We start from the raw sequence: 15,490 nt of genomic DNA on the forward strand, positions 1-15,490 counted from the left end.
GAATAGTGGATACTGCGAGGTCAGATGCCAGCTGCCGTACAGTACTAAGGCAGTAACGTCGTCCCCTTACAGCAAAATAACGGTCCTCTCTCTCTGATGTCACAAGTGGTCGGTCCTGTCCTGGTCTTCGGTATACAGTTTTGGTCTCTATAAACTGTCACCACATCCGAGAAACAACAGAACGATTCATATTAAGCCATCGGGCCACATGAGCTTGCGACTGATGTGCTTCCATTCTTCCCACGGCCCTCCACTGCAGAGAGTGTGGTAGGCGTCTTCTCTGTGCTATACTGCGCCGTCTGTGACTGTGTACACAGCGATTGTGGATTTGGGACTATGCGGCAAATACTACCCCGTTCGGTAGGTACCCTGACGCCATCTTTGGCGTGGTCGTCCGTTGACCGTAATGCCATCATCCATGCAGAACACTGTCATACGGACATATATTGACAGTTTGTCTGATTATATCGTGAATTAGACAAAGGACGGGAAAACAGCGGTATGTTGCTTTAATTGTGGACACCATTGTATGAACACATCTTTCAACTGGAACTTGTAACTTGAAACCAGAAGTGAAACCGGACACAGAAAAACAGTTTGCTCAATATTGAGTACAATAGATGAGCATGTCAGTCAAAATTAGAAGTTATTATTGCTAATGACAACTAAGAACTTAGTGTTATCTACAGACTTTTTTAAACACACACACAAGATACCAAGCTAAAACTCGTGAAAAAGTTAAAAAGCAAATGAAAAATCTATCACACCTTCACGGAATAGAGAGAGGTAAAGCGGGCTGCATATGAGGAAGTTATGTGTGCGGAACTGTCTACTATTAGCACTAATATTATGCAAGGGTAACCTATTAGTTTTAGTAACCATGGATACGACATGAATAGTAAGCCTGTTGTAGGGCGAAAAGCGCGTAAGTCGTTTCATTGTGTACAACTGGCGCATGACACCACTGTAGACTAGAAATTGGTCAAAACTGACCAAGAAAATGATCAGTCCTTGCAACGTTTGGTCCAGCATTCGCTAGTTACCTCAGCAGAGGCCGGCCGGAGTGGCCGAGCAGTTCTAGGCGCTCCAGTCTGGAATCGCGCGACCGCTCCGGTCGCAGGTTCGAATCCTGCCTCGGGCATGGATGTGTGTGATGTCCTGATGACCTCAGAAGTTAAGTCCCATAGTGCTCAGAGCCATTTGAACCATTTGTTGTGCTGCCATTCATGAACAGCTTTCTAGGGGGTGTTTCCCAACACGATAACGCTTGCCCACATACTGCTGTTGTAGCCCAACGTGTTCTTCAAAGTGTCGACATGTTGTCTTGGCCTGCTCGATCACTAGATCAGTCTCCAATCGAGCACAATGAAGTATCATGAGACAAAGCGAGTTTCATCCACAAGCAGCATTGACGATGATGAGGTCCCATACTCCGAGAAGCGTAGGGGACGATGCGGAAGACTCGCACCGCCTACTAGGCAAGGTCCTAGTGGAGGTTGTTTGCCATTGCCTTCCTCCGGCCGTAATGGGGATGAATGATGATGATGACACAACAACACTCAGGCATCTCGAGACAAGGAAAATTCCTGACCCCGCCGGGAATCGAACCCAGGACCCCATGCACGGGAAGCGAGAACGCTACCGAAGACCACGAGCTGCGGACTACAAACAGCATTAACTGTGAGTCCAACAGGCATGGAACTCCATCTCACACTGACATCCGGTACCTGTACAACACACTGCATGTACATCTGCGTGCTTGCAATCAACATTCTGGCAGTTACAGCAGTTATTAATGTACCAGCATTTCACATTTCTAATGCTGTATCTTGCGCTGAGGAAGCCATGTGTTGGCAGTCCTATACATTATGACCTGTGATCTTGCAAGTTTAATTACTTAAATATGTTACCTAGACAAATGTATTCCCGAAATTTCATTACTCTACATTAATGCAGTGTGCAACCAAAATTATTCATCCAGGAGTTGACGAATGTGCTGCTGGTATTCTAATTAGCACTGGAACAGATTTCGTTTATAGCAGGACATGTGACAAGAGATGCAATTCGTTGGGGTAATTAGTTTATTTCTGAAGAGATGAAAGGTATTAGATGGACTTTGGTACCGTGAAAGTTTTTCTGGGTATTGGTGCGAACATGTTTTCTTTCTGCACAAGGTGAGAGTTACTTGCCACAGCCTGGCCTAATTGTGACAGTTGTGTAAGGTTCTTGGAATATGGGATGTCCACATGTACAAAATGGCGGTAATAAGATCCCACAACAAAGGCAAGATGGCAGTAGGTCTGTGCACATGATGTGCTGCCTAGACCAGCACCAAAACTTCAAAGCCACACAAAGTTATGAGAGGCATTGTGAGCAGTCGGAATATGGCAATAAGTTCAGTTGAACCAGAACTCTAAAACGTAAAGCAATTATCAACTCGGTTTTGCCTCAAAACCGATTTTGCAATGTATGTGGTGCTTCTGGAAACGGCATGCACTATCTTGCTATGATGGGTGAACGGGCTCTTCCAACCCTTCGTGGGAAGACCTACTGATTTGATGAGTTGTAAGGTATTTATTCGTTGGATCATCAAATCAACCATCCTGTTAATTTTTATATTTATATAATTATATATTATTATATTTGTATAATTTATTTTATATTCTCTGTAGTTTGACCACTTACACTGTTTGAACATTTTACTATAGCAGTAACCACGGTCGTGACTGTTACATTCAACGCTGTGGCAGTAAACTTTTGGATAACTGTTGTTTTAGTAACATGGAAAATAGCCTCCAAAGAAACGTTCAGATAACGCTTCCTTAACTCTACTCTGTGTTGAACATCTGCAATAAATAATACAATAGAATCAGCTTTCCCTCTTTGTGTTACTTTTACAGAATATTGGAAGGATTTCATTTGCTGCGTCACACTTAACATGTTATATCATATATTGCGACAATAGGTTGCGGAAACAGCATTAAAATTTTGGAATTGCTTGGTGGCACAAGATGAAATGTATTATTACTCCATGTCACTATTATTTGCACAGACAGCAGCCTTACTACTCATATTCGCATGTTTACAAAATAAACTACATCCAACATATAATTATTATTTAGTACTCTCAGAGACACCCAGTTTTAGTGAAATTAATTGTACTATTTTTTTCGTTTTAGGTTTGAGAACAGAATTTATTACGTTTGGTGGCAGTATCAAGTCACACACTGCGCTATGAGCGCCAGATTGTTCAGCTAGCGGTAAATTCAATAGTCAGTAGCAAATAATGGAATTAAATTTTTTTCCGAAGATGCACGCCCTAATGCCTTTCCATTAGTCGGCAAAAACATCATACCACACAAGAATTCTCGTAATGTCAAAAGGATTAATATTGAGGATGATAATTATCACGATTACAAGTAATGGCATAATTTTAGTCTTACAACGAGGCTAATATTTGTCCAAGCTTTCAATATAATAGAATAATTTGTACATCGAAAGCGTGCAGACAAAATGACCTATCGCGCACCTAATTCAAGTACGCCTTAATATATCGAACAAGACGAAAGTGAACAGTTAATATCCTTTTTTTGATCAGAATTCCGGAAAAAACTAAACTGTAATACAAAGAAAAATACCCAACCAGCGCCTCATAACGTCACAATATCTACTCTTGACATACAAGAAAAATCATAATATTTTCATGGCATATTATAAGAATATTGTCTTTTAAAATACTCCACGTCATAATTACAGTTTGCATAGCAAGCACCTTCATGTTGTGTTTCAGCGCGTACGAGATCATTAAGCTCAAGGGCTACACGTCCTGGGGCATCGGATGCAGTGTTGCAGACATCGTCGCCACTATCCTCAGCAACGCTATGAAAGTCTTGCCTCTTTCTACGTATGTTAAGGTAAGCTATACGCTGCTTTTCTCACTCCATGTGCTATATAAACTTTGAATTCTGTAATGTAAAGTAGATGCGAATCAAATTGCTTTTTGTTGAACATTGTGCCAGCACGAAATAAAGGGCATGGTATACGTTATCTGTCGCCTTGTAGCATTGACACTAGTTTTTTAAAGTACCACAGAAAATTGCTCTGATGAAAATGCCCTATTTCAATCATAAATATTGGCCCACAACTTGCTAACCTGAAGTTCTCGAAGTAAACTTACCTTATGGAACCTGAAATAAATGTATGTTATGAAAATAATCCTTATGGAAATAATGATCATATTGATGGCGGAAGATGGTAACTAATAACCTCCATTGTGCGATGTAAATGCACCTAGCCTCATGTCTTTGAGAGACAAACTTTATAAAAAATGTACAGCTGTACTTAATTAGAAGAGGGAACGATGTGTAAAAAAAGGAAGAGACTTTGTAATATTTGATGATTATTTAAACGCATGAGATACAAATATTTTTACACGTAATAGCATAGTTATTGACACAAAAGCAAAATGATATCCATAGCCACGATGAGACAAAGACACTATCTACAGAGTATTCGTGAAACTAACATAATGCAAGAAACCTTCGGTGAATGAAAAACACGTTTGCTCGAATAGAATATGAATTATATACATTGCACAAAGAGAATGGGAACTGCTAAACGGTAGTCATAACCGCTAGTCCCACTTCACAATTGATGCTGCTTCCATACAAAAAGAACCTCCTTTTCTAATATGGCTCGCCAGACTCGCAGTTTTACGAAAACATTATCTCTTCTTCCAATGCAGACACATGGAGAAATGCTGTGTACAATTCTCAATGTAACTTCACTTATACAAACTCAAGTCTGCGTCCATACCTCAATGTCTTCCCTTCTACGTACAGTATCAAGCAGTCACACTTATCACCACATCGTAACACACAAAAGCAAATGCACACCACCAGAGCCAGAACAGAATAGAATAGAACGAAGAAATTATGGACCCATCGAACTTACAGTCCATGCTGTCAATGCGGCTTCTTTCAGTTCTCTTCGGCTAAGTCCGTGCTCGCCTCAAATATCTCAGTTAAGACAAGCCAGTGCTGCAGAAGCAGGAGCAACGACACAGAATATGATACTTGGAGGTTTGCAGATTACAACAGGCAACTTTCAGTAGTACGAAGTGAAAGTACTTCTAAACTTGCCTCAAAAACTTGTGGTAGTGCTATTACAATCCACTGCAAACAATGTGTTTGAAAATCAGAAAAAATTGCGAATGTAGAAATTACTTGATGGGGCGTATTGAAGGTAGGAAGCCATGACCTCAATCATCAGCCACCCAAAGGTGCGGAACAACGATAATGTGAAGATATGATTTGTTTGATCTAAACCTATTAATGACGGTTTGTGAAAATGTTGATGGTCCTCTAAAACGAACGCGCCAGCTGCTGGTACACAGATGTCATGTGTGCTGTGATCTCACAGACAGCTATCACCAATACTTCTTGCACTTAAAAAAAAAAAAAAGATTTAGATCGCTCTGAGCACTATGGGACTTAACATCTATGGTCATCAGTCCCCTAGAACTTAGAACTACTTAAACCTAACTAACCTAAGGACATCACACAACACCCAGTCATCACGAGGCAGAGAAAATCCCTGACCCCGCTGGGAAGCACTTTTTTAAAATTTTTGCCAGTTATTATTCTCGGGTTCACAAAAAACATACAGGTACATGTACATACATTTTACACAGTTATGATTAAATTACTTTTGACCAAAACTTGGCCACTTCCCGTGCATTTCCTGTTGCTTGTTGAAGATCATCTTCTCTACAGGAGACTGGGCACAATCGACACCGAAGCATGTGCTGAGCTGTATATTCTTCTGCACAGTCACACCGACTATCATTTGGATCAGTGTATCCCCATCTTTCCAAGTTAACTTTTGATCTGCCAACTCCGGATCTCAGTCTATTCAGGGACTTCCAAGGTGTCCATTCCACATCATGGCCTAGAGGTAAAGCTTCAACAACTCTTTTCCAACCAGGCGGAAGGTAGGTCGTAGTCCTCCATAGTTGCAACCTAGCTTTTTCAGCACTGGTTCTAAGTTCCTTTGATGTCCTAAGGAAATTCTTCCTTGACTTCAATCGTTGAGGATGCGGTTCATGCCCATACAGAGGATCGGCAATTTCCTGTTCCACTGCCTTTCTTTCCTTGTTCGCAGCTATCTCTCTTTGAGCAGGTGGTGGTGCTATTTCTGCGATGTGGTAAAGCTATTCGACTGGAGTGGATTTCAAGCAGTTTGTTACAGTTCTGCAGGTTTAGTTGACAGTTATATCCACTTGTTAGGCATGAGTTGAATTATACCAAACAGGACAGGCATACTCTGCCGCAGAAGAGCATAGTGCCGTTGTAGATGTTCGGATTGTTTCAGGTTGACTACCCCACTGTGATCAGGCCAGTTTCTGTAGGAGATTGTTCCTGGTGAAAACTTTCGACTTGCATTTCATGCAATGTTTTTGAAAGTGAAAGATCTATCAAGTGCCACTCCTAGGTATTTTGGACTCTCGTAGTGTTCCAGTTGGACCCCCAACCATATTATTTTCAACTTGCGAGTGGCTTCCTTGTTTATCAATTGGAAAGCACACACTTGGATCTTTGAAGGATTTCGTTTAAGCTGGTTTGTGTTGTAGTACCCGGATAGATCTTCAAGGGCATTCGTGAGGTTTTCTCCACTGATTTAAAATTTGTATTCTGGGTGGCTAGAAAAGTCGTCAGCATATAAGAAGCTCCAGGTGTTTGGGGTATAGGTTGGTGGTTCGTGTATACATTAAACAGAACTGGAGCCAAAACATTTTCTTGTGGGAGACCATTCTGCTGTTGTCTCCATCGACTATGCTGTTCTTGAAAGTCGATGAAGAGCCTGCGATTCTGCAGAAGGGAGGCGATGAGTCTAGTTAGACGCTAAAAACAAATTTTCAGGTAAATATTTTGGAGAGTATGAACAAGATCTCAAAGAATCAAAGTCCATAAAAAATTTCTATAATTCGAACCACTATCATTTATTGGTACTCTTAAGTAAATAATTCATATCTGGCAGTGCTTTTGATAGATTTTTAACTGCAAAGTGCAAACAGCTGTAAGCGAAAGCAATACTCGTCTATAGGACTATGAAGAGACGTTGAGATCTTGTTCATACTCTCCAAAATATTTTCCTGAAAATTTGTTTTTAGCATCTTTATTTTTTGGTTAACATCACGTGTTTGCCAGTCAGACATGGATGTTCTGTGACAATAAGATTTGACACATTTGGTAATCATATCTTGGGGATATGAATGGGGCAAACCACAGGACAGCCAAGGTACTCCCCAAGCTCAAACTCACCAGTGAGAACTGGCATATAAGCGCAATGCATCAATAATATTCACTTAAAGAAGTACGTCCGATATTGAGAGACTGGAGGAAATATGAGTTCAAGCTAAAAATCTTTTTTTCTACACCAGGAGTATATTTCGTGCTGAATATAATGATGGCTCATAAACACACATCCGCAAAAGTGTTGTAAATGGTTTTTAGTGGACACATGTTTACTGGAACGATTTTGCGACTGTTATGGTTTTAGTTTGTGTTAGTTTTCGACAGTAATTATTGTATATCATATATATACTTTGATACAGTTACTTGACTTCAGTATAAGTAGCTACATTGCCTGGCAAAAAATGTGAAGCACTCAGAGGGCGAGCAGGGAACAGAATGAAACACCAGGGATTGAGAGTTTATGCGGTATTGTCATGATTACCAAATCGAGTAAAACAAAGAACTTTGCAGTATGAGCCCATGTATCAAAATGAAGCTCCATCCCCTCTGCCCTGGAAGGATGAACTGCTTATGTTGACTCCAAATGCTGTAATTGGTCTTAAGCATTCTGGATACTGACAGTGCGACATAGTTGATGTCCCAGCTGATACCACTCATGCCCTTATCAGGGACAGATCTGGGGATCTTCCTGCCCGCGGGAGTAGCTTAGCATCACGTGACAGTTCACAGGGACACGCGCCAGGTGTGAACGAGCACTGTCCTGTAGAAACTGAGACCAGAATACAACTGGAGGAGAGGTAACACATTAGAACGTAGGATATCCATGATGTATCATAGTGTCATAAGAGTTCTGTCAACCTCTACCAGCCGTGACCTGAAACTGTAACTAATGGCTCCCTACACCATGAGCCAAGAATAACTTCGCACTGCCTCTCCTAAACATGGTAAGAACTATGCCTCTCCCCAGGTCGCCACCGTATTCAGCAACGGCTGTAACCTGGGATAATGCAGAACCGTGATTCATCGCTGAACACAATTCGACGCCGTTCATCAGCAGTCTATGTTTTCCGATCAAGGCACCGCTAAAAAAATGGTTCAAATGGCTCTGAGCACTATGGGACTTAACATCTGAGGTCATCAGTCACTTAGAACTACTTAGAACATCACACACATCCATGCCCGAGGCAGGATTCGAACCTGCGACACTAGCGGTCGCGCGGTTCCAGACTGAAGCGCCTAGAGCCGCTCGGCCACACTGGCAGGCCAAATTTTCTTATGCTTTGACGCTGGTATTGATACTACAGTTCGCCGTCTTATTCACGCGAGCCTGACAACTAACTCTATCGTCAGCCACAAAGTGAAGGGAAACATACTGACCTTAGTTTCCAGTCTGGACGGCCACATTCTGGCCCAGCCCACTGAAAGAAATGTCTCTATTCTCCTTTGACTTACCGGGATCAGGAATATGATTTTAAATGAAAGTATAAAGTTCTAGTTAATACATAAATTGAGTAAAGTTTCTCACGTACAACACTTTCAAATTCACTATGTTCAGCTGAAAGTAAATCTCTACTCTAACAGCACAACTAGCAGTTCAGAGGCGACCTCTACGGTAGATTGTCTTTCGCCCTGACTAATAATACTCAACTGAATGTTCAACATAAATGTTCAGAATTAATGCTCGCCCTAAAAGTGGAAATAATATTCACCACTTGCCAGGCGGATTTGTAATTCTCACAGACGGCACACGAACAGTTAGTTTGGCGATTTCTAAGTGATCCAGGATTGTGTACAGTCTTCGCGATTTCACTGTCTGTTTTTATCGCAAATACGCTATTTGTCACAGTCCGGCTCTGACGTCATCCGAAGCAGAGCGCGATCCGACGTTTAACAGACGTGGATCTTACAGTGGCTGAGTGCGAAGTGAATCTCCCTACTGCCTCCTGGGCTGTATTTATATAGGTGCCGCAGCGGACGGCCGAGGGAACAATTGTTGTCCACTGCCTTAACATACGGAGGTATGCTCAGAACGACCGCTGTCTCGGACACATAATCTTTAATAATCTAGTTATGAATTAATTCAGAATCTTCTTAATTTTACATGTATTTAGCTTAGTTGTTTGAAATCACAGAAAAAGCTTCAGGTCGCTTGAATGAAAACTTTGCCTTCTAGAATTTTTATAGTGGAACTAACTGTAGATCGCTACTTCTGAACCATACCTTTACTAGAACTTGTATTGGTTGTTATTGAAACGCAACTCCGAAATGTAGTGTAGCTCTATTATTTGGTATGTTTATCATCTGATTTAACCAAAATTCTCTACTCTTAAAATTACAGGTACTTAATCTACTACGAATGGGTATATTTTAGTTACAAAATTGGTTTTTACTTAATTACTCAAAAGCTACTAGAGGTAGCTTAATGTGGTCCCTCAGTTATGATTTTTAGGGGTGAACTGAAGCATAAAACAAATTTTTACGTTTCTAAGTCCACTCTTTAGTGGCTGTCATTTTTCCTAAAACCGTAGACTCCAGTCATAATTATTGCTATTTAGCTTTGAAACTTGCACCACGTATTTATGAGCTCTATAGGCACATTATGACCAAATTCATGTTTTGTACCTTTATTATTTAGTGCCACTTATTTTTCTCTTAAAACTGCATTTTTATGGAAACTATCAAGTTAATATACATAAATACTTGATATTTGAAACATTATTATACTAAAATATATTTGAACAAAGTTTTAAATGTAAATTTTGACTTTTAATTTTATACTTAAGTGTGGTGCAATACTTGCGCACTACGCGCAATCGCTTTAAGGTGACGTGACGCTACTAGCAGTGAACTGGGGTAAGTCCTGGCACACTCGCTCGCCTCTGTATGTCAGACTTTCACACATGATACAGCACTTGCTTTGCTTCGTCACCCTGTATTTATTTTTGTGAAAACTTCTATTTTTGAACAAAATTAAATATCCAAAAGAACAAACAATCTAATGATTTAGTTTACATATTTTAAATAAAATTGATCTTTTGAAAATTCCTTATTACTACACATATAAATTAATCATGCTCATACACACTTGGAAAATATGTTATAAAAGACTTTCACTAAATCATTTACAAAATTTACATAGAAACCTTACATAAATTTTTCAATAGTTACAAAATTATTATTGTTATTTTTCATTTATAAATTCTTCAGTCCTTACCTGAAGAGAAACAGTCATGAATTTTTCACTTTACAGTACTCATATTTTTCACCACTATCGTAGGCTCTAAGGTTGGCGTCTGTACTACACTTTTTCACTACTGATTGTAAATGTGGGAGGAGCATTTATTTTTTCATTCTATTTTATTATAAAAAGGAAAGGGGATGTTTCACTGCAGTTTGGGTCATCCTTTCATCCATTTCCACTACAGATTGAAGTTGGTCTTTCATGCAGCCTCCATGTCCCTGAGAAGCAGATAATATAGCCTCAGATTCTGTTCTCAACTTACATCTAAGGGAGGACAAAGCACAATTTATAGTCTATATTCTGGCAATAGTTCTAATAATTGAGATGTTGTCAGAAAGACAATTATCAATAAGTTATATTAGAGAAAAAGTCATTTTAATTCATAATTTAGCCTGAATCACAAACTTTGCGTTCATACCTTTCTTTCTTTTGATAAACGATAGCTTTTATGTATTCAAATTTCCTTTGTATTCTTAAACTGTGACTTTTTGGCAAATTTGCGATTATTTTATTACCTAAGATGTTGCTTTAACTTAGAAGGTTGAGTAACCTTTGCGAGTTTACTTTTGTTTGGTTCAATTATCGTACGGATTAGTATACTTGTCTTGTTGTATACATTATTAGAAAAACTGTTTTTATTGTTAACATTTCGATATTTTATGACCTGCATTTCCCAACATTTGTAGGATTCTGTTGTCTATTTTTACCAATTAAATTTACTATCTGCCTTAAGCAACATTAAGCGTTTTCCACCTTTTTATTGTGACGTGAGGGAAATTATTAATCAATTCTCCATTTAATAATATATCTCAACCTACTTACTTCATTTCTCCATTTAATCTTATTCAAAGTAGACTATATCTATTTCGACACTTCTTTCTCCCCTTTTCTCTTTGTCAGCCTACTAACCTCCATATTTCTCTGCACACTTGGTGCGATCCTCACACAACTTCCACACATCTCCCTTTAATTAATGTCAAAACGCTATTACTTGCCTCTAGGAGCATTACATTCTTATCCTTTTGCTCTTCAGACAACCTTATTCTGTATAAAATTATTACTTTATGCCGATTCTAATGAATTAGATTAATGCATTCCTAGCTTCAATTACTTCCCATAATTCAAAGTGTGTCTCGATCATTGTAGTTACTAACCCTTTTTATAGATCTTATTTTTATGTATTTATTTTTATCCATGTTTTTCTTCTTATTGGTACCCAAAATTACTTTTGCCATTCACTAAGAAGATTACCTACTAAGAAGACGTTATAACCTCATAGAATATATACAACATGAAGACATACGTGATTGTTACTTACTATGATAGAACAGAAGAAGAGAATGAAACTTGAAACGGAAATATAGTTCCATCCAGCTGAGACTGCACGGTATGCTAAACTGTGTATCCGCCAAAGAGTGGCAGACTACCTACAGCAACTAGTATATACAGAACAGAAGAGGAGAATGAAAATTGAAACAGAAATAAAGTTCCATCCAACAGGGACTGCATGGTACGCCAAACCGTGTATACGCCAAAGAGTGGCAAACTCCCGACCGTAACTAGTTACTGTTATTTTTAAATCTCTTCAGGTCTACAATATTTTGTAGACCTGATTCCTTTTTATTCTTTGTGTATTCCAAGTGGTAAGCTTTTGCATGAGGTTAACTCATTACTGTGAATAGTCCGTGATTAACATGCATAACCTATTTAGTTTCCGCTGAAATTTTCTTTGATTTTTCTTTAGTTTTGACTTTCTATCTAAGGCTCTTTTACGTATATTTGCCCTGGCCTCTGCTTTCATTTCATCCAAATAACTCTGATTTAGAACTGGAAAATCAATCATACTCCTTGAAATGATGTTACGGGGTTCCTGATTAAACATTAACTCACATGGACCAAAAGCTGTGGCATCATGTTTAAGATTATTGGTTATTTCTTCAAAATTTTTAATTTAATCAGCCTCAGTCGAATGCTTCGTGGCACAGTAAGCTCTACACAGTCTTTTTAATTCCAGCATAACTCTTTCGCTCATATTCCCCTGCGGAAAATGCGCCGAGATCCTAAAATGGCGGATTCCGGTCTTCTCAAGACACACCTTAAATATCTTTCAGATACAAATTGAGGACCATTATCTGGCAAGAGATTCTTTGGCTTGCCAATTTTCACAAAATAGTCCTTTTCTAGCTTGTCTACAAGCGTTTTGACACTAGCCCTCTTTATCAGATACAGTTTGACATATTTGCTAACACTGTCAATTACCACAAAAACATGGGTCGGGAGGGGTCGAAAAAGGTCGACTGCACATAACTCCAGGTGTTCACTTAGTTCTACATGGTGCATATCTCCTTGCACTATGCTATTTACTGCACGTACCTTTTGACAAATAACACAAAGTGCCAGCCTTTTTGCTACTCTATGATGCATGTTATCGCAAATGACTTTCTCACTTAGTTTAGCAATGCATTTCTGAGCCCCACAATGGCCATATCTTAGATGCACATAATGTATCAGCAGTCCACATGCTGTGAAGGAAAACACACCTTCCATTCTGCGGAGTCTTCCTTCTATGGAACAAAATTCCTTTATGTAAGCAGTAAGATTGTGCTACCTTTGGATAATTGGGGGCTCCTAAATGGCTTTTGATTAGCTTCAATTGATCATCATCATTCTGTAAAAATGTAGTAGCTGTTATGAATACTACAACTCTAAAATTTGGTATAGCTCTATTCTTGAGCAGTTTTTATTATCTGCTGAATCCAAAATTTTCTATCATTACAATTAATCTACTACAAATGGGTGTATTTTAGTTACAGATCTGGTTTTTATTAAATTACTAAAAAACTGTAAGAGGTAGCATAACGTGGGCTCTTAGTTACAATTTTTAGGGTGAACTGAAGCTTAACACAAATTTTTACGTTTCTAAGTCGATTATTTAGTGCCCATCATTTTTCCTAAGGCCGTGGATTCCGGTCATAATTATTGCTTTTTAACTTTAATACTTGCACCACTTATTTATGAGCTCTATAGGCTCATTCTGACCAAATTCTGGCTTTATTATTTAGCACCACTTAGTTTTCTCTTAAAACTGTATTTTACGGAAACTATCAAGTCTAGATACATAAAGACTTGATATTTGAAAGATTATTATACTAAAATATATATGAACAAAGATTTAAATGTAAATTTTGACTTTTAATTTATACTTAATTGTGGTGCAATACTTGCGCTGTATGCGCAGACGCGTTAATGTGACGTGGCGCTACTAGCAGTGCCCCGGCACACTCGCTCGCCTCTGTATCTCACACACCATACAGCACTTGCTTCGCTTCAGTACGGACGTCGGAGTGGCAGATACTGAAATAACCGACCGCGGAACAGGAAAGCGACTACAATCGCCTAGCAGTGAAGAGGTGTCAGGTCCAGATAGGATACCTGCAAGATTCTACAAAGATTATACGAAAGAACTTTACCGCGCAGGATTAGTTGAGCGGTCTACGACGCTGCAGTCATGGACTGTGCGGCTGGTCCCGGCGGAGGTTCGAGTCCTCCCTCGGGCATGGGTGGGCAGGTTAAGCTTAGGGACTGATGACCTTAGCAGTTAAGTCCCGTAAGATTTCACACACATTTGAACATTTTGAAAGAACTTTCGCCCCTTCTTCAGCAATTTATCATAGATCCGTCCAACAACGAAGAGTATCTAGCGACTTGAAAAAAGCGCAGCTCATTCTTGTTTTCGAGAAGGGTCGCAGGACAAATGCACGTACTTATTGACCTGTATCGTTTATGGTAGTATACACATTGGCCATTAATTCCTCAATCTGTCTGCTGCTAGTCTCTGACGAAAAGTACTGAATGATACAGAAAGTTGCGGGGAATCCATTACCTGTTATTGGATGGAAGACGCAGATGTGAAGGGGTTACACTGTGATTGGTGCGTTATTCCTTTATGCAATTCAAACGTGTTCGACTAACTTCCACGACGAGTGTGCCTCCCCTCACGCTGCCAAGCACTGTAACACCCAAAAGCCCCACAAATCTGGACACTACACGATACGACCAGTTGGCCAAATAAAGATCCATAGTGAGGCCTGTTTAGAACTCGTGCCAGTTGCTGACAACGTTGTCTTACTGGAGTACATGGCAATTCCGTGTCTTCCACAGCGATCATTCAACATCTGACACAATTCCTGCCACCTATATAACCTAACAGACCTAATAACAAAACTAAACACGCACAACACTAATGCACCCTGGTGGCCGTTCTATCAGTTACAAAGAATTGCAGCTGTAATCATTCACATACCTGCAGTTGGTGCCTACGTTTACGATGTTACATTGACATCCGACTACATCTTCCAAGTGCATCCCTTTTTTGTCTGGCAGTACGTTTGTTGCACCGTAAATGACGTACCTACTTACAAAAGTGTAAAAAAATGTAATAAACATTGAAATACATTGTAAAAGCATTACGAAGTATATTTCAATGGATATGTGATGGTGAATGTTACAGGGTTGCCAGCACGGGCGAGACCGCGAGGTGTTTCTGTCGCTGCCGTGCGTGGTGGGCGAGACAGGCATCACGCACATCGTCAAGCAGCCACTTACGGAGACGGAGAAGAAGCAGTTGCACGATTCCGCCACCATCATGCACGAAGTGCAGGAGGGGCTCGACCTCTCCTGAGCGTCACTCACTCTGTACAGCTGCCGTGAACTCTCATTAATAACACCTACTGTGCAATAGCTTGTTCCTTTAATTCTTTCTTATAGAAAGCTTTCGGGCTCCCCACACTATGTCGAAACTGTTAAAGCAAGCAGGAAAGTCAGTCATTGTCGAAAGCATTGTTTGCGCTCCTCTACTGGTACTGTACACGATCCCAAAATGCCACACAAGAAACAAGCGAGTAAAATAAAGAAAAGATAAAAGTACGCAAATGTGGATCCAAGCATACAGTGGCATTCCGCCAAAAAGTCATGAATTAATGGTCAACGACCA

The 15,490-nt window shown here is 39.8% G+C and overlaps 1 protein-coding gene across 1 annotated transcript in view; it reads left to right on the forward strand.

Annotated features, from left to right (window-relative positions):
* LOC126188572 (L-lactate dehydrogenase-like) overlaps positions 1–15,178 on the forward strand; it is a 236,442-nt gene extending 221,264 nt beyond the window's left edge. The window contains exons 6-7 of the mRNA XM_049930174.1: positions 3,791–3,914; positions 15,008–15,178. Coding sequence (XP_049786131.1) covers positions 3,791–3,914; positions 15,008–15,178 — 295 coding nt within the window. The remainder of the gene's footprint in view (positions 1–3,790; positions 3,915–15,007) is intronic.
* The last annotated feature ends 312 nt before the right edge of the window (positions 15,179–15,490 follow it).

Source organism: Schistocerca cancellata, chromosome 5 (assembly GCF_023864275.1).
Source record: "Schistocerca cancellata isolate TAMUIC-IGC-003103 chromosome 5, iqSchCanc2.1, whole genome shotgun sequence".
In the NCBI taxonomy this organism is placed as follows: domain Eukaryota; kingdom Metazoa; phylum Arthropoda; class Insecta; order Orthoptera; family Acrididae; genus Schistocerca; species Schistocerca cancellata.